We start from the raw sequence: 24,638 nt of genomic DNA on the forward strand, positions 1-24,638 counted from the left end.
TTGAAAGAAGGTGATTCTGTTGAGTCATACTTAGAACTACAAACTCTAAATAAATGTGTGATTCAGTCAGGACAGATGGAAAAAGAAACAGAATGATTCAAAATATGCAAGAGAAATCAGGAAAATTGTTTTTACTTTGCTGATTTGAGTTTTTCCATATTTACCAACTGGACATCATGTCCCGATTCAAATATATGAACTCAAGTATATCAGCGTTATCAGAATATCAGATGGACTCCATCTCTTGCAACCCTCCATGTTTACTCAACTGGCTTATATTAGAACTAACTGGTCATGTTGACAAAGCCAGTATGGGAGGCTGGCCAGGAGCTTGGATGGGTTACATCCAAGGTCTACAGGGCAGAATTCAGTTTAAGAAGCAATGGCTTTGAATCAGCAAATACATATTCCATTTGGAATTGGTCTCCCATGCCCTCTGTCACATAAACCACTAGCTGTCCAGTGAAAAGTCCGCCTGTTTCTCCCAAATAACCCGTATTTATAACCAATTAACTCTTGCCCATGTCACCCTCTATCGAAGTAATTAATGAGACCATTTTTATTTTTTAGTTGTTTTTTAAAATTTTATTGGAGCATAATTGCTTTACAATGTTGTATTAGCTTCTACTGTACAGCAAAGTGAATCAGCTCTATGCATACATATAGCCCCTCTTTTTTGGATATTCTTCTCATTTAGGTCAACACTGAGTCATTTCCTGTGCTATGCAGTAGGTTCTCATTAGTTATCTAATTTATGCACCCAGGCATGCTAAGTCACTTCAGTCATGTCTGACTCTGCGACCCCATGGACTGTAGCCTGCCACACTCCTCTGTCCATGGGATTCTCCAGGCAAGAATATTGGAGTGGTTTGCCATGCCCTCCTCGAGGGGATCTTCCAGACTCAGGGATCAAACCCAGGTCTCCTGCACTGCAGGCAGACTCTGTACCACTAGGCCACCTTATACATAGTATCAAGTGTGTATATGTCAATCCCAATCTCCCAATTAATCCCACCCTTCTTCCCCACCTTGGTGTCCATACTTTGTTCCCTACATCTGTGTCTCTATTTCTGCCTTGCAAATAAGAGCATCTATATACAATTTTTTATTTGGGGAATTTCTAAACTTATCCAGATGCAGAGAGACTAGTAGGATCAGGCATATACTGTATATATATATATATATATATATATATATATATATATATATATATATATGTATATAGCATATAGAGTATCTGTCACCTTGCTTTAACAATTACTGCCATGCTTCCAATGTTGTTTCATCTGCTTCCTGCCTCCCCACCACCATCTTTTCCTAAGCTGGAGTATTTTAAGGCAAATCCCAATACCAATATTTCTTCCCTAATGGGTAAAGGCTTTTTTAAAAATGTAACTGCCATACCATTAGCAAATCTAACAAAATGACCAGTAATTATTTGACATTACCTACTAATAACCAATCCACATTCAAATTTGTCAATTATCTCAAAGCTGTCACCAGAGTAATTAAGTGGTAGAAGCTAGGATTTGAACCCAGGCAGTTGGGATTCCGGCAGACTCTAAAATCCATAACTCATGGAAAGAGAGCCCACCAAGAGCTCTGCAGAAATGGACAGTAAAGGACAAAATAAGAAGGCGGAGATGATACAAGGAAGCAATAAGCATAAAGGTTATTAACAACCTCAGGGCTTCCCTGGTGGCTCAGTGGTAAAGACCCCGTCTGCCAATGCAGGAGACTCAGGTTCAGTTCCTGGTTTGGGAAGATCCCCTGGAGAAGGAAATGGTTAGCCACTCCAGTACTCTTGCCTGGAGAATTCCATCAACAGCGGAGCCTGGCAGGCTACAGTCCATGGGGTCACAAAGAGTTGGATATGACTGAGCAAATAACACTTTCACTTATTGCCAACCTCAGCCAAGTGGCTTCAATCAGAAGGGACTTTTGAAATGTTTCGTTTTAGAGAACTGACAGCCTCCAGGAGAGTAGGTGTGGAGGCTGAACAAAGGTGAGGAGGCTCACCCTTGAGAACCAGGTGAGAGGGCAGAGGAGGAATCAGGAGATCTCCTGGAATGCAGTGCTGATGATGAAAGCATCAGGACCTGGCAGGCCCCCCACAATCTAAACTCCTACTAGGGCAGAGGGCAGGCATGCCTCTTACTCAGAGGGACATGACTGGGCTAACCAACGGATTCAAAATATCCCTTTAGATAACTGGAGATAAGTATCCTTTTAGATGACTGTCTCAAAACAAGGGCTGGCTTTTGATCTAACACGCTAACTAGTGATTTAATCACTAGCTTTTGATCTAATATGACTTTTTTGAATATGGTTCAAACCTTCCCTCTTATTTCAATAACAGCCACTTGGTGAAGCGGAACTCTTGTAAACTAGGAGTGGAGAAGAAATCCTGAGAGGAGAAACCACAGCTCAAGTGGGAGCTCTGCCGCCAGATATTAGAAACCCAAAAAGGTGCTGCTCAGACAGGCTGGTGTTCCACCATTAACCACAAGGGGACACTTTTGAGCCAAGCACCTGGTAGTGTTAAAAACAAATGGAATAGCACTTCTGTTTGTTTTTAATTTATAGACAAAGACTTACAGATAGGTGCAAAAAGAAATCCTCTTTTGCAACCCATAACTCTTTGCTCAGTGTGAGTTTTGATACAGATAAGAAGGAACATGACACTGAAAAGAGATTCAAGTGATGGGGGTATATTGGTGAACATAAAGTTTTAAGCCAGTTTAATCACCACGGGTAATTTTAATGCTGACATGAAACAAAGATGGCTTCTTTTTTAGGCTTTTATCTTAAGAACACAGTATTTGATTTTTAAAAGGATTTTAAAAGGGTAGCTTTGAAGTGTGTCTGTATTCCACTGGAAAGCAAAGTATATATGTGTTCGTCACTCATTTGTGTCTGACTCTTTGCAAGCCCATGGACGATAGCCTGCCAGGCTCTTCTGTCCATGGAATTCTCCAGGCAAGAATACTGGAGTGGGTTGCCATTTCCTTCTCCAGGGGATCTTCCCAATCCAGGGATTGAACCCAGGTCTCCCACACTGCAGGCTGATTCTTTACCATCTGTTGGTCAGTCACTCAGTCATGCCCAACTCTTTGTGACCCCAAGGACCACAGCATGCCAGACTTCCCTGTCCTTCCATCTCCTGGAGCTTGCTCAAACTCATGTCCATCGAGTCAGTGATGCCACCCAGCAGTTTTGTCCTTTGTCGTCCCCTTCTCCTCCTGCCTTCAAATCCTTCCCAGCATCAGGTTCTTTTCTCATGAGTCAGCTCTTCACATCAGGCAGCCAAGGTATTGAAGCTTCAGCTTCAGCATCAGTCCTTCCAATGACTATTCAGAAATGATTTCCTTTACAATTGACTGGTTTGATGAGCTCCTTGCAGTCCAAGGGACTCTGGAGAGTCTTCTCCAACACCACAGCTCAAAAGCATCAATTCTTCAGCACTCAGCTTTCTTTATGATCCAACTCTCACATCCATACATGACTACTGGAAAAACCATAGCCTTGACTAGACGGACCTTAGTTGGCAAAGTAATGTCTCTGCTTTTGAATATGCTATCCAGGTTGGTCATAACTTTTCTTCCAAGGAGTAAGCGTCTTTTAATTTCATGGCTGCAGTCACCATCTGCAGTGATTTTGGAGCCCCAAAAATAAAGTCTGACACTGTTTCCAAGCTGGTGAGAAAAGGCATTGCCATCACCAGCGGGAGGAATCACAGCTTTTACAGAGTGGGGAGAGGGAGGAAGGGCACATGTGGGCCAGATGCCCTACTGCCCACCTCCTGATGCCCTTCTGCCCTACTGTGACTGTGATCTCACACATGTGGCAACTCTGGCGGTAACCCGAGGTATTTCCTGCCCATTCCTCTCCCCCTCCCTCTTCTACAGGTGTTAGACACCACTGTGGTCTGAAGGCTATGGATGCCTTCTTGGGCTCCCTGCCCTTTATCCTCCATGGGCACATTCTCCAGACATCTCATGCACGTTTTTACTGTGTCTTGGCACCTTCTTCTCTGAGAACCTCAACTAACACAAGCCACGAACTAAAGACCTGTGTGTGTGACAGAGAGAGACAGAGAGAGGTGATAACATCCACAAAGGTCATATTATCAACAACCTCTTTTGACATGAGTAACTATAGAAATGTCTTTTTTTTTTTTTGCCCCCTTAGATGTCCTTTTCTTCCTTTCTTTCTTACATGCCTTTAGTACCATGACCTTATCCTTGTTAGCACTTAAAATAATGGAGAATTTTATGCTGGAGAGGGTGCAGAGAAAAGGGAACCCTCCTATCGTGCTGGTGGGAATGTAAACTGGTACAGCCACTATGGAAAACGGTATGGAGGTTCCTTAAAAACTAAAAATAGAGTTGCCATATGATCCAACAATCCCACTCCTGGGCATATATCTGGAAAAGAGGAAAACTCTAATTCTAAAAGATACATTCACCCCAATGTTCATAGCGGCACTATTTATAATAGCCAAGATATGGAAGCAATCTAAATGTCTATTGACAAAGAAAATATGGTACATGTATACAATGGAATACTACTCAGTCATAAAAAGAGTGAAATAATGCCATTTGTAATATGGATAGACCTAGAGATTATCATACTACGTGAAATGTCAGACAAAGACAAATATTACTTATATATGGAATCTTAATAATACAACTGAACCTATTTACAACACAGAAACAGACTCACATAGAAAATAAATTTATGGTTAACAAAGCAGAAAGGGGGGATTAATTAGGAGTCTGGAATTAATAGATGTATACTACTATTACAAAATAGATAAATAAGGACCCACTGTATAATACAGGGAACTATATTCAGTGTCTTGTGATAATCTACAATGGAAAAGAATCTGAAAAAGAATATGTATATGTGTGTGGGGGGGGTGTGTGTGAGAATCACTTTGCTATACACCTGAAACTAATACATTATAAATCAACCACACTTCAATAAAAAGATAAATCAAAACTTAAAATTTATATTTCTGTATTTTATATATATATATTTTTTTTTTCTTTTTCACCATTGAACGTCGAACTCCTACCATAATGTTGAGCACATAGAATGGGCACCAAATTATTAGCTGAATGAATGAGTTCCATTCAGGAACATCCAGTCTACAGCAAAACTGACCAAGTGCAGTCGCAGAAAAACATTATTGACAAGGCACTATTATGACACACAGAAATCCTGGAGTGCAGACTTCTAATTCTAGAACACAGATAATGATCAGCTATATAGTAATGGTCAAACAAGAAGATCTAATAAGGAGCTGGAGCTAAGTTTAGTGCTACATAGGGCAGGCTCCATGTGTTAGATAGAAATAAGCAAATCTCAACCTAGGGAGATGTAAGAGGTCATCAACCATCAACAAGAGGTAATTGGAAAAGCAAGCCCTGCTTCTTTCATTTTCTGCACCAACCTGTGCTGGGGCCACCATGCCCTTTTAAGTCAACTTGTAATTCTTAGGAGCTGTGATGTTACCACCTTCAGAAGGCTACTATTAAAATGTAGTCTAGGAAGAAAAGAAGGTTTCTGCTACATACATAGCATGGACACAATGTTAAAGGGAGCTTGGGCTCACTCTCAAGGGCGGCCCTCCCCAGTTCACACCCAAGAGTGAGCACCTCCTTACATGCGGCACCCACAGCGGCTCACTGGCCTCATTCTAGTCCCGGACCTGCTTGGGATGCTGATAAAATTGCAGATTCTGCAATTTCTGCAGCTGACACCCGCCCTGCCCTACCCTGCTCAGGGTTTGGTCAATCATATGCTTTGAACTGAGTGTTACTGTTAAAGAAACTACTTCACTTCAACAGGGAATAAGTCAAACAGGTTTCATTGATGAAGAGAAAAAAAAAAAAAGAACATATACAGTTTGTAGATGACAATCCACAAATCAAGATCAATGGACAGAAAGGATCAACGGAAGGAAGAATACTGAACTCTAATACAGCTGCATAGATTTTAATTAAAAATTTTTTTGCATATAAAAGGAGAAACATGGAGAGAGGGGAATATTTTGGCTAAGAAATCAAGACACATATCAAGCCAAGGATGGAAAAAAATACCACTTATGACTTCATTTTTCTTTTTTATTAACAGGGTTTGTACAAATATGACTTCATGAACAAACCACACATGAATAATTATATAAAGCTTTATTGATCCAAAAGTATTTGCCATCAAAAATGAGTCATTGTTGTAAAAATCATAATGATGCCACAATTTAGATTTATTGTAAAATTTACAAGGAGATATTAGAACCTTCTGGGAAATCATAATATCACTATCATTAACTTGAAACTATTTCATTTTTCAAAGACCTTTCTTAGAATTAAAAGTATAATCATAAATTATGTTAATTTCCACTCCTAAGTTTTTTTAATCACGAGTTAAAGGACATTGGTTGGCACTTAATATATTTATTTCAGGAATAACTTTTGCATAGATGTAATTGATCAACATTAAAAAATCAGAATGTGAGTTTCCCATACAGATTATAAGTTCCTGTAAAGTACAGAAGTGCACTGTCGAGATGTTAAGGCACTTGGGACAAAGGACACTTCCATGTTTCTTTAGCTTACAGCTTGGCTTTATGGTTAGAAGACTCTTTTATGCTTTTGACAAAAGAAGGGTCCCCTCTTCCCTCGGGCCAGTTGTCATGATCTGTTAAATGGAAAACCTCAGGTCAGACACGAATCTATTAACCTCATCAGTGCTCTTAGTTCCCACCAAACCCATTTGTCATTTTCCCTGGATCACCCTTTTCTTAGCAAGAAAAAAGAAATCACTGGGACAGGTGGCAAAGGTTTTGAGAAAAATCTCCATTTGAATCCCATCTCCGCCACTTAGTAACTTTGTAGAAGTTACTTCTACAGGTTTGGAGAAGTGACTCTTGCTAAGCCTCAGTTTCCTCATCTATTAAGTAAGTGTTAGTCATTCACTTTGCGACACCATGGACTGTAGCCTGCCAGGCTCCTCCATGAAATTCTCCGTGCAAGAAAACTGAGCAGTCTGCCAATCCCTTCTCCAGGGAATCTTGCTTATCCAGGGATTGAACGCTGGTCTCCTGCATTGCAGGTGGATTCTTAACCAGCTGATCCACCAGGGAAATCCCCCTCCATTAGAGGAGATAACAATACCTCTCTGTTAGAGGTGAGAGAGTCCATATGATCCCTGCATATAGCACTGGACATAACATAGACATTCAACCGATCTTATTTCCTTAGTAACAGTACCTTCTGAAACATGCTTACTTTGTACCAGACACTCAGAGTTGCCCCCTCCCGGCATCCAGTCTCCTATCTCTTCTTTCCACTTAGAAAACCATGAGGTTCTAGAGAAGTGATCCTTGGATCACTGATTGATCTAAGTAAGTGCACTCTATTTCCCTTGCTGAGGTTACTGGTCAAGCATGGACACTTGCATAAGCTAGTACCAAGCACAGAGAATCTCAGAATTTGGTTAGAAATGCTGAGAAAAAGCCATCCCCTCCCCTCTGTCTCTGTCCAGATGGACATGAACAAAGAAGTATGGAGCTTCAGGAGTGGCAGGCACCAGGAGAGTCCATGTTAAGATACGGCCAACATTAAAAAGAGCAGCAAAAAGAGAGGGAAAGAGGGAAAAAATGTCCTCGATGAAATCAGTGAGCTGCAGAGTGAAGACTCACCTGTTATTTGAGACAATAAATTCCTGCATTGCTTGAGCCAGTCTAAGTTGTAACTAAAAGCATTCTATCTGATACAGTACCTTTAATGTGCATTAACTAATCTAATCCTCCCAACAGCTGATGAAATGAATACTGTAAGGACCCTCACTTTATAGAAATGAAGGCATACAGAAATAAATTTCCTCAAGAACATCAGCTAATAAGGGTATAGCTTAGCTTTCATCCCAGGCATTGTCACTGCAGGACTGGCAATCTTAAAACTTCAGAAGGAACAGCTGAATATTTCTGCGCATTATTTTAGGGGAGTATATTCTTAAAGGTAAGTCCAGGTGGCACAGTGGAAAAGAATCTGCCCGCCAAAGCAGGCGATACAAGAGATGCAGGTTCCATCCCCGGGTCAGGAAAATCCCCTGGAGAAGGAAATGGCAATCCACTCCAGTGTTCTTGCCTGGGAAATCCCATGGATAGAGGAGCCTGGCGGGCTACAGTCCACAGGGTCGCAAGGAGCTGAACACAATTGATCGATCAAGCATGCACATATTCTTAAAAGGTGGATGAGGCTGCTTTCTTCAAAAACTTAAAAAATAGTTTTTTGTACTGTTTTTTTTTTAAAAAAAAAAACAGTGTTATAATGACAAAGGAAAACCATTTCACTGGAGGCCTGGAGAAGTAGTCACCTAGAGGGGTTTTTTCCCCCCTCTAAAAATGAAAAGGGATGTACCTCGCTTTAACAAACGCTGACTCAACTCCACTGGTGAGGGAAGTGGAAAGATTCTCCCTCCATCTTTGCTACTTTAAATACTATCAGAAAACAATACTGTATAACCATGCAGGCATTTCTATGCTTCCAAACGAGATCCTTAAAGAAACAGAATCTCATACACATTACCACAATGGTACTGTTAGTAAAAAATTATACCGGGGGGAAATAATGAGTAATATTATAGATCCAAACCAATCAATGATTAATGCAAAGAAGGGTTGAATCGTCAACTAGACTATTAGCACATGAAAGAGTAGGATGAAAAGAATAAGTCCTGAACAGCAAATTCAAGTACGTATATGCTACATCAACTACATTTTAATTTTGTGTGTGCGCTCAGCTGCGTTTGACTCTTTGCAACCCCACGGACTATATCCCACCAGGCTTCTCTGTCCGTGGGATCTTCAAGTCTAGAATACTGGAGTGGGTTGCCACTTCCTACTCCAGGGGATCTTCCCAAATCAGGGATTAAACCCAGGTCTCCTGTGTCTCCTGCACTGGCAGGCAGATTCTTTATCACTGTGCCACCAGAGAAGCCCTTTAATTCACTGGCAATCATTTAATCAACTATCTCTGGCAACAGTGTGGACACATTTGAATTTCATATCCTTTTCTACATTTTGGGAGTGATTAGCTTGGACATGCCTTGATTTATTTCATGGGTGTGTTTTGTCATGTATGATGAAACTGTGATACTTGACTAATTTTTTAGGATACTTTCAACTCCAAAGTTTGATGGTCTAGTCATAAGATACATACACACATTTGCATGCAATATCTACATTAGACTGAGATATATAAAATTGTTTTGTATATCAAAAATGAATGAATACAGCATATTCCTATGGTTTCCCTCAATCTATAACCCAAAGATACTGTAAAATAGCACCAGACCACCCCTCCCCATCTAACAGGTCTGATTCTCCCCCTCATATACACAAGCCACTAACTGGATAAACAAAGAGAAGTTAAATATCAAAAGTATAGCACCTTCCTGCCTCTGTTCTTGTCTCTTTCTTGTACATATATACTCACACTGAGAATATTTTTCAAGGTTAAAATTCCACTAGCCTATGCAAACGCAAACAACTTTTTAAACAGGTAGAGCTGTGTGCTGTAAGAAAGACATTTAGATACTTGCTGCACTAGGAATATTGCCTTTAAAAATCATATGATGACTATAAATATTTCATCCATTTTTTTTGATGTTCTACAAGAAGAAGAAAAAAAATAAAATAAAAAACCCTTATTTCTTAAGTACTTAGGGAACTTTTGAAAACCTGAACAGGAAAAGGCACAAAATGAGGGACAGACTCATTTCTTGGCCACTCACCTGGTACCTCAAATAACTGTGAGTACAGAGACTGGCCTCCATCCACATACACCAACTGTCCGGTGACAAAGGAAGCAGCAGGAGACAGCAGGAAGCATACCAGGGAGGAGATCTGGAAACAGAAGCCCACACATGCACACAAATTAGACACTCCTCACTTCTGGCTGCTTCCCACTTCCGAGTAGACACATCACATCGGAAACTACAGCACTGTAACATGAAGCCTGCAGCCTAGAATGCCAGGCTGTGTGCACTATCATCCGAAGGTACATAATAGATGCCTTTTTCTATTTGAGCATCATTAAAGTCAGGGATGTGACTAGGGTGAAGGCAAAATAAAAAGAGCCTTTTTGGTTGTTGTTCAGTTACTAAGTCGTGTTCGACTCTTTGCAATACCAGGGACTATGACACGCCAGGCTCCTTTGTCCTCCAGTGTGAAATGAATCACACAATGTGAAGTAGTTAAGGGACTTTCCCGGTGGTCCAGTGGTTAAGACTCCATGCTTCCACTGCAGGGGGTTTGGGGTTCAATCTCTGGCCAAGGAACTAGGAACCTGTAGGCAGGGTCATGTGGCCAAAACATTTTTTTTAATCTTTTTTAAAATAAATAAAACAACATGAAGGAACCAAAAGTGAAAGCAGTGCTGTGTCTGCTCTCTGCCATCAAATAATTCAATTCTTTCCATGATCCTCATTGTTTTCAACACCATCACATGCCTTTTATAGGTTTCTCCCTGAAAAGGTCACTGTGTCTGTGTAACAATAACCTGGCATTCTAGCTTGTGTAGTCCACGGTCCTCGCAGGCCCAAAGCCCAGGGTCTCAGAGTACGGGAGTTTTCTATCAGGAGGACTTCAGAATCCCGCTGCAGCCCTGAGAAATAGGTAGGTGACTGGCGACTTCAGCAACAACCAGTCCCAAAACCAAAGAAAAAGATGGAAATATTTCACTGGATGTAAACGGAGTCTCACCTGAGGCTGTTAACACAAGCAGAGTTTCTCAAAGGGTGATCTTAAGCTCCTACATCAGAATCCCTAGGGCTGCTTACTGAAACTCCAGACTCCAAGATCCTGCACTTGAGATCATCTGGGTTTTATCAGGCTGCCAAGCAGGGCTGAGACAAGGGTGAAACTAATGAGGAGCTTGGGATGCGGCAGTTAAGGACGTACTCGCTCTGGGGGGGGCGGGTGGACCCTGCACCTGAGCAACACTGAAAGCAAGCGAGTCCCTAAATACTGCTTGTGCCTTGCTTGTCTCACCCCAGTCCTGATCCTGTATGGAGCACTATAGTGTGTGTGTTCATAGGGCTGAGCCTCTTTGAGGCTCTGAGACCTGAGAGAAGGCGGGCATAGCCTTCCCTCCATCCTTGTGTCCCGGGCAGGGAGTATAGGGCTGCACTGTCCAAAAAGGAGGCCACTAACCGTATGACACAACCAAAACACACAACATTTCCACACAACTAGTCTGAATTGAGAGGCACTGTAAGTATAAAACCACACACCAGATTCAGAAGACTTTTTCTTCTTGGAAAAGAAAAATGTAAAATAGTCTCATTAATAATTGTTAAAATGATAATGTTTTATGTATACTAAGTTAAATAAGATTTATTTTTTAAACTAATTTCATCTCTTCTTAAACCTTTTCTTAATGTGGCTATTACAAAGTTTAAGATTACATATGTGATTATTATCACATTTCTATTGGACAGAGTTGGTGTGGAATTATAATTTAAAAGTTCCCACATTCCTGGGAAAGGGCTGATGGGGCCTGGGAACAAGTAACAATCAGAACTAGCTTTATCCTGTGTAATCAATCAATGACAACTCACCCTGTGAACACTGCTTTGTTAGTCAACCAATCAGTGAAAGTTCCTTGACCCTGTAAGTTAGCCAATCAGGAAGACTCATGCCAGTAAGTTCCTTTCTGAGTGTCAGCCAAACAAGGACCCTCTCACTGGAAGTCTGCAAATCTCTAAAACCATACTTCCCCCAAGGAAAAAAAGAAAACTCAAAAGTCTACTCCAAGAGACTGCGCCTGACCAGGAATAAATGTGCTTTAGTGCTGAGTTCTGTTTCAAATATTGAGTGGTGGTCTCATCCTTTGACAGTATTTACAATAAAGTAACTACTTATTAAGTGTTTAGAGTGAAGTAATCTTTTTGCATCTCTGCCCTTCAAATAAAGAGATTTTCCATTGCCTAACTCAGAAAAGACACGAACCCTTGTCTCTTGCATCTCCTGCACTGGCAGATGGCTTCTTGACCACTAGACCACCTGGGAGGCCCATATGACTTATGCATGGCTTTAGGCAAATTACTGAACATCACTGGCTCTTGGTTTCCTAAAATCAGTAAAATCAGTATAGAGTACAAGTACACACCATTTGAGGGGTCGGCCAAGTGCTGCATTCTGTCCCCAAGAGGTGTGGAGGGACATCGTAGGAGCTCCGGCAGTTCCTTTTAAAACTACAGCTACATTGACCCTCATAACTCAATCCCAATAACTATTACTTAAAAGAAGACAACTCATTGATAAGCAGTTCTGAACAGTCCACCAATAGCCTATTGTCAAAGCTCAGCCCCAAAAGTGAAATTAGTGATTAGCTGGGGCCACCAGCGGATCTTGAAAACATGACCTGGCGATGCTAGGACCCTGTAAGACAGAGACTGAAACTCTCTCCTTACTCTGCAGCTTATTGCAATCCATTGTCTCACCTTCCCAATTAGCCACAGTATGGTTGGCAAAACCCTGGGCATACCTAAGCTCTTTTCAGGGGATCTGTGAAGTCACACTGTTCTATAACAACACTGAGTCCTTATCTGGCTTTTTCACTGTGTTGCCATTTGTACTAATGGTGCCAAAGCAATGATGGGAAAAATGCCTCAGCACAAGTCATGGCAGGAAAACAGACATGAAGCATCATACTAACGGTCAACAATATTTTTCACCAGCAAGTACTCCTGGGAATGGAAGGGGAGAGTCTGTTTCACTTTCAAATGTCCTCAATGAGCACTAAAATTATTAATCATATTAATCTTGACTACTGGGTACACATCTTTTTAATATCCTGTGTGATGAAGTGGGAATTACACCTTTAGCTCTTGCGCTATATATGGAAGTATAAAGGCTGTCTCGAGGAAAAGAACATGTGCTTGAGCTGCAAACCAACCTAGTCATTTTTTTTTCACAAAACATTTTTTTGTTTGTTTTCTGCTTGAGAGAATGACTAACAAACCACAGTTGTTCACACTTGGGTATCTGGCAGACATTTCTCCAAAAACGAACCAAGTGATACTGCCACTTCAAGCAGCTGAAAACAACTGACAGCATTTGTTGTCAATGGTAAGATTTGAGCTTTCAAGTGAAAACCAGAGTTTTGGAAAAGTTGCACCAATACATGTCATTATGACCTTGACAGTTTCCCAATACCCAAAGAGTTTTGGAAGAGATCAGTGGTGACAGTCATAAGTGTGATCATCTGGTATTGTATCATGAATTGTGTATCAACATTCAGGAGATGTCTGTAACTCAGTGAATCAATGTTTTCCAAAAGACCAATGTCTGGTGTTACAAAATCATCTATGCATGAAAGACTCAGTAAAAGTGCAAGGAATACTAAGGAATTTTAATGTAATGGAATACAAAAAGTTCACTGAATGGCTTCAGATTCCACATTGTAATTAATCTTTAAGAAACTGCCATTTGTTAAGATTGGACATTAAATATTTTATGTATGTATATATATATACACACACACACACACACACACACACACTTTGAGGTCAATTTTCTTATGCATTTTAAGCATTGACTTACACCTTATGGTTGTTGACACTGGAAAACAATACTCTGTATAGGCTCAACTACCTGTTGTTTGACTGTGCTGAGACCTCAGATGGCCAGAGTTGCCCACAGATTTTTAAAAATTCAAATGTATGACACCATAGTTATGTGTGCACATGAGCTAATTAGTCATTAGTCCAACAAGATGTCTTGTTTAGTGAGGAAAAACTGGGAGATTTTAAGAAATATAAATTTATATTTATGAAACAAACATATATTTATATAAAAATACACATAAAATCCCAATGTGCAACAACACGGTCTAATTAAATATACTATGCTACATCCTTAGCAATTTGTAGAAAAGAACATACAGTAGAATCTCATTTTTGTAAAAATGTCAGTAAACAGAAATATTTTTAAAAGTAAGAACTAGATGTCAGATAAAGTTCAGGTCTAGAACCCACCACATGCTATGGGCCCAAAGCAAGAAGAGAGGCAAGTTTATGGATGAGCTGTGGGTTTCTCAAAACTTGGGATTAAGGAAAGTCGTTGGTTGTGATAAGTATGGAGACTAGAGTTGATTTGACTTAATGCAATTTGTACAAATAACATTTTGTTCTATGTAATTATGTAATAGTCATACTTTGTACTCAGGCATGAAGTAAATGATATAATTATGTAATAGTTGTACTTTGTCCTCATGCATGAAGTAAATGATATGATTGTATACAGAATGTATCGTTAGTACATACATCAAGTATGTACTGTGTGTTCTAAGTCGCTTCAGTCGTGTTGGACTCTTTGTGACCCTATGTAGTTCACCAGAAAACTCTGTCCATGGGATTTTCCAGGCAAGGATACTAGAGTGGGTTGCCATGCCCTCCTCCAGGGGGATCTTCCTGACGCAGGGATAGAACCTGCATCTCTTATGTCTCCTGCAGTGGCAGGGAGGTTCTTTCCCACTAGTGCCACCTTGGAAGCACCGTGTATGTACCAATACATTGCAGTGGGGCAGGTCATTTAACACACAAAATACACAGCAATAGGAAAAAAAAAAAGAAACTGTCACTTGTTGAATATTAAAGAAGAATGTCCACAGTTACTCAAAAAGACTACTAAAGTACTCCTCCTTTTATTTTAACTGGCATGAAGCCAGATTTTCTTTGCATGCTTTACCAAAACATATTGTAACTGACTGAAAGCAGAAGCAGATGTGAGTCCAGCTGTTTTCTATTAAGCCATACATTAAAGAACTGTGTAGAGCATGTAAAACAAAGCAACAATTGTTCATTTTTGTATTTTAAAATGCAGCTACTTTTCATTAAAAATATTATAGTATTCAATGCCTTTATTTGTTATTCAATTTCTCAGTTGTATCCAGCTCTTTGGAACCCCATGGACTGCAGCATGTCAGGCTTCCCTGTCCTTCACCATCTTTCAGAGCTTGCTCAAACTCACATCCATTGAGTCGGTAATGCCATCCAACCATCTCATCCTCTGTCGTCCCCTTCTCCCACCTTTAATCTTTCCCAGAATCAGAGTCTTTTCTAATGAGTTGGCTCTTCGTATCAGGTGGCCAAAGTACTGGAGCTTCAGCTTCAGCATCAATCCCTCCAATGAACATTCAGGATTGATTTCCTTTAGGATGGACTGGCTGGATCTCCTTGCAGCCCAAGGGACTCTCAAGAGTCTTCTCCAACACCACAATTCAAAAGTATCAATTCTTTGGCACTCAGCCTTCTTTATGATCCAACTCTAACATCCATGATTTTATTAAGATTATTTTAAATGAATTCATAAATATTTCTTGAATTTCTCAATGTCAAATTTTAATACAGTAACTACAGACCATGGACACAGGATCCTGGTGGGCTACAGTCCATGGGGTCTCAAAGAGCTGAACACGACTGAATGACTAAGCACAGCACAGCATATAGACAATATACAATTGTTCAGAAAACATAAGGAGGGTTCTCTCTAAAATAAAAGCTTAGTCAGACAAATCCCTCGATTAAAATCCTTTCAAAATCACTCTCAGTTTTCCAAATAAAAATCTGGCACCTTGCTCAAAATAGCTCATCAAATGTTGAATTTAACAGTATCTTCTAAAATTTAATATGCAAGTCTATTTTAGTTCAGGACTTCTACTTCTAGAAGAGAAGAACACATGACTATAGTCAAGAATGTTCACTGCAGAATTATTACAATATAAAAAAATTAATAAAATCTCAATGTGCAGCAACAGGGTCTAATGCTACAGCCATAGCAAGTTGCAGAAAAACTTAGAATCCCATTTTTCTAAAAAGAAAGTCAGTAAACAGAAATATCTTTAAGCATACACAGTAAATTTCTGGAAAGATATACATCAAACTGATAATGAAAGCTAGCTCTAGGAATTAGAACACATTTTTCTCTTAGAGTTCTATAGCATTGCTTTTATATTTAGCATTTTAATGTATCTGAAAATTATTTTGTATGTGATATGAGATGGGTGAGTCTAATTTATTTCTAAATGAACACTCAACTGCTGCAAGACTTTTGCTGAATATTCTTTCCTTGTAGATTTGAAATGTTACTCTTATCCTATAAACTCTGTGTGTGTGTGTGTGTGTGTGTGTGTGTGTGTGTGCAGTACTGATATGAGAGTCCATTCTATCCCACTACTTTTAATCTCTTCCAGCACCAACCCCAAATGTAGGAAACAACTGTAGCTTTACAGTATGCATTTTGAGGGGGTGGTTAAATAATTTTGTTTCTTTTGGGCCATGCTGGGTCTTCACTGCTGTGCGGGTTTTTCTCTAGTCTTGGCAAACAGGGGCCACCCTCCGGCTATGGTGAGCAGGCTTCTGACTGCACTGACTTCTCTGGTTGCAGAGCCCAGGGCTCTAAGGCATATGGGCTTCAGCAGCTGTGGCTCCTGCGCTCCAGAGCGCAGGCTCAGTCGCTGTGGCACATGGGTTTAGCTACTTGTAGCATGTGAGATTATCCCGGACTAGAGATGGAATCCACGTCTCCTGCACTGGCAGACAGACTCCTTACCACTGAGCCACCAGGGAAGCCCTACAGTTTGTTTTGACAGCAGGAAGGTCAAATCCCCTCATTATTCTTATTCAAAACATTTTGGGCATTTTGGAATAAATATTTTTCTAGGGAAAACTTTAGAATCAATATATTAATTCCAAAGATATATTAAATGTGTATGTGTGATTTAGGGAAACTTGGTTTTAGTAAAATTGAATCTCTCCATTGAGGAATATGGCATGTCTCTATTTATTCTGGTCGTTTTTTTCTGTTCTTCGGTAATAAACATTTTTTGGTTACAGTTAAGTTCACTTTGGGTTTTTTAGTTTTTATTCTTATTCAGTTCAGTTCAGTTCAGTTGCTCAATCATGTCCGACTCTTTGCGACCTCATGAATTGCAGCACGCCAGGCCTCCCCATCCATCACCAACTCCTGGAGTTCACTCAGACTCACGTTCATCGAGTCAGTGATGCCATCCAGCCATCTCATCCTCTGTTGTTCCCTTCTCCTCCTGCCCCCAATTCTTCCCAGCATCAGAGTCTTTTCCAATGAGTCAACTCTTCGCATGAGGTGGCCAAAGTACTGGAGTTTCAGCTTTAGCATCACTCCTTCCAAAGAAATCCCAGGGCTGATCTCCTTCAGAATGGACTGGTTGGATCTCCTTGCAGTCCAAGGGACTCTCAAGAGTCTTCTCCAACACCACACTTCAAAAGCATCAATTCTTCGGCGCTCAGCCTTCTTCACAGTCCAACTCTCACATCCATACATGACCACAGGAAAAAAACATAGCCTTGATTAGACGGATCTTAGCTGGCAAAGTAATGTCTCTGCTTTTGAATATACTATCTAGGTTGGTCATAACTTTTCTTCCAAGGAGTAAGCTTTTAATTTCATGGTTGCAGTCACCATCTGCAGTGATTTTGGAGCCCAAAAAAATAAAGTCTGACACTGTTTCCACTGTTTCCCCATCTATTTCCCATGAAGTGACAGGACCGGATGCCATGATCTTCATTTTCTGAATGTTGAGCTTTAAGCCAACTTTTTTGCTCTCCTCTTTCACTTTCATCTAGAGGCTTTTTAGTTCCTCTTCCCTTTCTGCCATAAGGGTGGTGTCATCTCCATATCTGAGGTTATTGATATTTCTACCAGCAATCTTGATTCCAGCTTGTGCTTCTTCCAGTCCAGTGTTTCTCATGATGTACTCTGCATATAAGTTAAATAAGCAGGGTGACAATATACAGCCTTGACGTACTCCTTTTCCTATTGGGGAATATATATCCTTTTTTAAAAAATTACATTTTAAGACTGATCTTGCTGGCATTTAAGAAAGCTATTGATTTTTACAGACTTAAAACTGGTCATCTTACAGAAATCAGGTACGGAACTTCATTTTGTCATAATTGTCTGACTTCCTTAGATTCTGTGTTCAGTTCAGTTCAGTCACTCACTCGTGTCTGACTCTTTGCGACCCCATGGACCACAGCACGCCAGGCATTCTTGTCCATCACCAACTCCCTGAGTTTACCCAAACTCATGTCCAATGAGTCAGTGATGCCATCCAACCCTCTCATCCTCTGTCATCCTCCTCTCCTCCCGCCTTCAATCTTTCCCAGCATCAGGGTCTTTTCTAATGAGTCACCTCTTTGCATCAGGTGGCCAAAGTATTGGAGTTTCAGCTTCAACATCTGTCCTCCCAATGAACACTCAGGACTGATCTCCTACAGGATGGACTGACTGTATCTCCTTGCAGTCCAAGGGACTCTCAAGAGTCTTCTCCAACACCACAGTTCAAAAGCATCAATTCTTCGGTGCTCAACTTTCTTTATAGTCCAGCTCTCACATCCATGTATGACTACTGGAAAAACCATAGCCTTGACTAGATGGACCTTTGTTGGCAAAGTAATGTCTCTGCTTTTTAATATGCTGTGTAGGTTGGTCATAACTTTCCTTCCAAGGAGTAAGTGTCTTTTAATTTCATGGCTGCAGTCACCATCTGCAGTGATTTTGGAGCCCCCCAAAATAGAGTAATGCCACTGTTTCCACTCTTTCCCCATCTATTGCCATGAAGTGATGGGACTGGATGCAATCATCTTAGTTCTCTTAATGTTGAGCTTTAAGCCAACTTTTTCACTGTCCTCTTTCACTTTCATCAAGAGGCTTTTTAGTTCCTCTTCACTTTCTGCCATAAGGGTGGTGTCATCTGCATATTTGAGATTCTGCGTACTATCAAACAACAAAGAGCTGAAAAGTGCAATGAAACAATAAAAACATGCTGCTCTTAACCGACACTGCATCCATGCCAGAATAAATACTGCTGTGAGGATTCAAGGCACCACTAGCGCAGTATTCCTGGCAGCCAGAAAGCACAGGGAACATAGTTTGAGGGCATGGGAGCAATCTTCTCTATTAACCAATCAGACTATGTGAAAAGGACACTAAAATGTTACAGATCTCCAAAGTATAAAACAAAGTAATTCATCAGTGTTGGAAATACACATTACCTCCTCAGGAAATCCAAATCTTTTAGCTGGGATCTTGTGAATGTACTTGTTAAGCAGGTCTTTTGTCAAATGATCATAGTTGCTAAAAGCAGTCTCGGAATAAATGGTTCCCTATGTTTAAAATAAAACAGGAAAAAATAAAGTACAGAAAATTCAATTTTAATTGGAAAGACAACAAGGCAGTCTGTCATCCAACACTAACAATTAAGTGGTTTAATAGTGGTTTAAGTTCACATGTGCAATGTTAATTTTTCTCAATATGGTCAAAGAAAAACAGTCAACCTCTACTAAAAACGGATAATCTGAATGCTCATTTTGTGACCTCCCCTCCCCTAATAACCAGCCAAGCTCAGGATGTTTTCATAAAAGACCTGGCTTCTGAAAGCATAATCATATGAGCATATCAGACAAGCCCTTAACTGGGGACAATGGGACAGGGTAGTCTATTCTGTCTTCCACTAAGGCTTCTATGTTTTACGATGGAAAACTGGCCTATGGTTAAGTGGGACTCAGAAAATACAATATTTTTATGGCTTTTTACCTAGAAAGAAATCACAAACAAAAAATTTGAATCCAATATAAATAAATTAAAATTTTAATGTTTAAGAATTCTTTTATTCAACTTTTAGTAGCTGTCAATGGTTCATAAAGAAAAAAATTACTTAAAAACTGTTTTAACACAGGATAAAGCTGCTTGTTATTGGCCCATAACTAGAAAGATTATTCGAAGGAGGGGAGAAGACAGGAGGGATGAGAATATGAGGAAGAAACTTGGCAGTGTTAATTACTCCAAACAATACTGGGGTGATATACTGGTTTCTGATTAAACAATTTCTCAGGCTTTCATTTAAAAAGGATGGAATCTTCCAGAGGTATTAAGGTTTAGACATTAAACCTCAAAACATCTCTGGAGGACAAATGTGACTTTAGTATTATGGTTACAGCACCAACACATCATTAAAGGTTGTCCAGAAATGTGTATGTAGAGACCAACATTCCAAAGAATCAACATTCAGAATGGAAATCTATCCAATCTGTCCTATAAATATTTGAGAATAGGTAGAAGTTCTTGCCTGGAGAATCCCAGGGACGGGGTAGGCTGGTGGGCTGCCATCTATGGGGTCGCACAGAGTCGGACACGACTGAAGCGACGTAGCAGCAGCAGCAGCAGCAAAGGTAATGTCCGCCCCAAATGATTAAAAGGGGCTAGGAACCTGCATTTGTTAAAGATAAGATCTAACAACCACAAGTCAGCTCATGCTTAGTTCCCACTGAGTAGCACAGACAACAATATCTATAAATATTATCTATATATATTATCTACATATATATATTATCTATAACTATATAGATATTAATAGATCCATAGGTAACACCCCCAGACTGGGGGATGATGACTCTCTTAGCAATGACCAGGAATCATCACAGAGAAGTGAATTTGAGCTGAGTTTTGCAGGATATGTGCGAAGTCTCATTTATTATCCCTCTTGGATTATGTGGTTGACATGTAAGGACCAAGGAAGCTTAAAGTTATATCTTAAAAAAAAAAAAACTATTTATTTTGGCTGCGTTGAGTCTTAGCTACAGAATGCAGGATCTTCACTGTGTAAGTTATGTCTTATGAACGTTAAAGTCGCTCAGTCATGTCTGACTCTTTGTGACCCCCATGGACTATACAGTCCATGCAATTCTCCAGGCCAGAATAATGGAGTGGGTAACCTTTCTCTTTTCCAGGGGATCTTCCCAACCCAGGAATCGAACCCAGGTCTCCCACATTGCAGGTGGATTCTTTACCAGCTGAGCCCCAAGGAAAGCCAAAGAATACTGGAGTGGGTAGCCTCTCCCTTCTCCAGGAGATCTTCCCGACCCAGGAATCGAACCGGGGTCTCCTGCACTGCAGGCAGATTTTTTACCAACTGAACTATCAGGGAAGCCCAACAGAATGTGACAGTTTCTGAAGCTGAACATATGGTAATTTTCTTCCCCTATTGATTACATTATGTTTCAGAGAAGTGTTCCCTTGACTTTTAGTTGACCTTCAACTGGAAATTCCTTCCTAGAACTTTGACTTGAAGTTTCTCTCTCTCCTAATAAAGAATTAATGACCAAGAAATAACAAGATAATCTAGGAAAATTCATTCCTTAAAGCAGCGATTCTCAACCTTCACTGAATCTGAATTTCCTTCACTGAATCTGAATTTCCTTCACTGAGAAATGGAACCAGCTTTTAAAAGCACCAATACCTGGTTTCCATAGTTGGGTTCAGTTCAGTTCAGTCTCTCACTCGTGTCCAACTGTTTGCAACTCCATGGACTGCAACACGCCAGGCCTCCCTGTCCATCACCAACTCCCTGAGTTTACTCAAACTCATGTCCGTTAAGTCGGTGATGCCATCCAACCATCTCATCCTCTGTCGTCCCCTTCTCCTCCCACCTTCAATTTTTCCCAGCATCAGGGTCTTTTCCAGTGAGTCAGCTCTTTACATCCGGTGGCCAAAGTACTGGAGTTTCAGCTTCAACATCAGTCCCTCCATTGAACATCCAGGACTGATCTCCTTTAGAATGGACTGGCTGGATCTCCTTGCAGTCCAAGGGACTCTCAAGAGTCTTCTTCAACACCACAGTTCAAAAGCATCAATTCTTTGGTGCTCAACTTTCTTTATAGTCCAGCTCTCACATCCATATATGACTACTGGAAAAACCATAGCCTTGACTAGATGGACCCTTTGTTGGCAAAGTAATGTCTCTGCTTTTTAATATGCTGTGTAGGTTGGTCATAACTTTCCTTCCAAGGAGTAAGCGTCTTTTAATTTCATGGCTGCAGTCACCATCTGCAGTGATTTTGGAGTCCCCCAAAATAAAGTCTGCCATTGTTTCCCCATCTGTTTGCCATGAAGTGATGGGACTGGATGCCATGATCTTAGTTTTCTGAATGTTTTGTTTTAAGTCAGCTTTTTCACTCTCCTCTTTCACTTTCATCAAGAGGCTCTCTAGTTTTTCTTCACTTTCTGCCATAAGGGTTGTGTCATCTGAACATATGAAGTTACTAATATTTCTCCTGGCAATCTTGATTCCAGCTTGTGCTTCACCCAGTCCAGCGTTTCAAGCTTATATATCACTATTTTGTAACTATTTCACAGATAATTCTCATATACTGCCAGGACTGAGAATCATTGATTTTATTTAACCTTCTTGACAATCTGGTTGTAAATCAAAGAATACTTCTTTCTGATTTTATCTATTTTTAAAAGCCAATCTTTTCTAGTACACATGCATATTAACGAGTACCTCGATGAACAACACAAATGAAATCAGAAAATCACAATTTGTCAACAGCTTTCATATTGAATATTTACGTACAGGGGCAACGCTATTGATCCTTACTCCACTGCTGGCCCATTCCACAGCTAAGGACTTGGTGAGGTTGTAAACACCTTCTCTGGCAGCTCCGCTATGCCTTTAAAAGACAAAATACAAACATCACCATCAGCTTCTATTGAATATGTCTCATATTACCTTAACTGACAAGTGTACCAGTGACCTGTCAGAGTCCCACAAGAACATTCTTCTTATGAGTCCCTGTCTGAGCCATTAAAAAGAACCAGGTCCTTCAATATTAAAGTGAAACCATAGCTATCTGCTAGTCAAACAAATCTCACATAAGTCAAGGCCCACATCTCCCTGTCTGCATGCATGCTCCGACATGTGCAACTCTTTTGAGGTCCCATGGACTGGAGCCCTCCAGGCTCCTCTGTCCAGGGAATTTTCCAGGCAACAATACTGGAGTGGGTTGCCATTTCCTACTCCAGGGGATCATCCTGACCCAGGGAATGAACCTGCGTCTCTTGCATCTCCTGCACTGGCAGGTGGATTCTTTACCATTGTGCCACCTGGAAAGCCCCAAGGCCCAAACAAGGTCCCCTCAAATCACCATGTGCAAAACAGGAATATTTTGAGGAACTTTTGATTATGAAAGAAAATAAACAAATTGGTAATTTGGAGGGTTACAAGTGTGGTTATTCTTTAAATCAATTTTAGGTAATAAGGTATATGAAATTCATTTGTCAGGCTAGAAATAATATCAAAAGAACTTCTAGACATACCAAAATTTAAGTAAATGTTAAGATATTTCCAGGGAAGAGGTTCAAAATATTTTGGTCTGCACCCATATGGTGCAAAAGGTAGAGCCATACTATGGTTTAGAATTTCCAATTATGAAGCCTCAGAACCAAGCATGTAACCACTCCTCACTAGAGATTACCCCTAGAGCCCCAATTTCCTGATGAAAGCCCACTCCTGCCCCAGTGTCGGCTGCAGAAGCCCTGGCAGGACTCCAGGCAGAAGCCAACCGCCCCCATCTGCCAGAGTTACCTGAGCAACCGCATCACCATCAAATGCAGCCAACACCTGTGTCACACTACATCCACCCATCCCGGGGGGAATTCACATGATGGGTTTCCTTGCTTGACACCAATGCTAGGAGGGGCCCTTCTGGAGTACCTCCCAGCTAGGCAGGGTCACAGGGTTAATGCGTTGCTTTACACTACCGGAAGCAAGAGGCGGGAACAAAACAGATGAACGTCTGCGGGACGCACAGTCAAGTCCGGGCCCTCTTCTGCGAGGAGGACCTGGAGGTGCTTCTCCCCTTGTCCTCATCCCCTGACCACCAGGGCCACCACATGAGGTCTAGACTCTCGAACAGCCCCCTGAAACTGAGAGAGAGGCGTGTGGGGGTTTGGGGGAGAGAGAGAAGCAGGTGGAAGACCAGAGACATAAAGTACTCTCTGAATTTCAGCACGGGAAGCAGTCTGCAGAATGTGAGCAAGGGGCGGCTGAAGGGCAGCGGAATACACCCACGGGAAGCGGTCTGCAGAATGTGAGCAAGAGGCGGCTGAAGGGTAGTGGAATACGCCCCCCGAAGTATGCTGCTGCCCTGGTGGAGCGATCGTTTTCATCTGGGGTCCCTTGAAAAAACAGCAGATGCAGAGAGAGGCTTTCTCTGAACTCCCTTTATTGGGCAAATGGAACTGAATGTCATAAATCCCCTCACCTGGAGTCTCATCAACCAGGGAAGGCTGACTGTTGTCACGGGATGGGAGACTAGAGGTCAACATCACATCCGAACAAACACCGTCACCGACTATCATATCTCCCATCTATTCTTCAAAGGGCCCATCCATCTTTCCTAAAGATCATGAACTCCCCACCCCAAGAGGCCTATAACCCCTCTCCCCATTCCCTATTAAGTGAAAGTGAAAGTCAGTCATGTCCGATTCTTGGCAACCCCATGGACTATACAGTACTTGGAATTCTTTAGGCCAGAATACTGGAGTGGGTAGCCTTTCCCTTCTCCAGGGGATCTTCCCAACCCAGGGATTGAACCTGCTGCTGCTAAGTCACTTCAGTCGTATCTGACTCTGTGCGACCCCATAGACGGCAGCCCACCAGGCTCCCCCGTCCCTGGGATTCTCCAGGCAAGAACACTGGAGTGGGTTGCCATTTCCTTCTCCAATGCAGGAAAGTGAAAAG

General features: G+C 41.1%; 1 protein-coding gene and 1 non-coding gene across 3 annotated transcripts in view; one reads left to right on the plus strand and one right to left on the minus strand.

Moving 5' to 3' along the window:
* Nucleotides 1–2,558: 2,558 nt before the first annotated feature.
* Nucleotides 2,559–2,681, plus strand: LOC138434913 (small nucleolar RNA SNORA40). The gene has a single exon (XR_011254970.1). It is a non-coding gene; the product is annotated as a small nucleolar RNA SNORA40 (small nucleolar RNA).
* Nucleotides 2,682–6,180: 3,499 nt separating this feature from the next.
* PECR (peroxisomal trans-2-enoyl-CoA reductase) overlaps nt 6,181–24,638 on the minus strand; it is a 50,922-nt gene continuing 32,464 nt past the window's right edge. The window contains exons 5-8 of one of the 2 annotated variants that reach the window (XM_069574501.1): nt 22,470–22,566; nt 19,111–19,221; nt 9,805–9,916; nt 6,181–6,705 (exon numbers count right to left, since the gene is read on the minus strand). In XM_069574501.1, coding sequence (XP_069430602.1) covers nt 6,620–6,705; nt 9,805–9,916; nt 19,111–19,221; nt 22,470–22,566 — 406 coding nt within the window. In that variant the 3' untranslated portion in view covers nt 6,181–6,619. The remainder of the gene's footprint in view (nt 6,706–9,804; nt 9,917–19,110; nt 19,222–22,469; nt 22,567–24,638) is intronic. The other variant, XM_069574503.1, reaches the window with a different exon arrangement.

The sequence above is a fragment of the Ovis canadensis genome, chromosome 2, assembly GCF_042477335.2.
Source record: "Ovis canadensis isolate MfBH-ARS-UI-01 breed Bighorn chromosome 2, ARS-UI_OviCan_v2, whole genome shotgun sequence".
Classification (NCBI taxonomy): domain Eukaryota; kingdom Metazoa; phylum Chordata; class Mammalia; order Artiodactyla; family Bovidae; genus Ovis; species Ovis canadensis.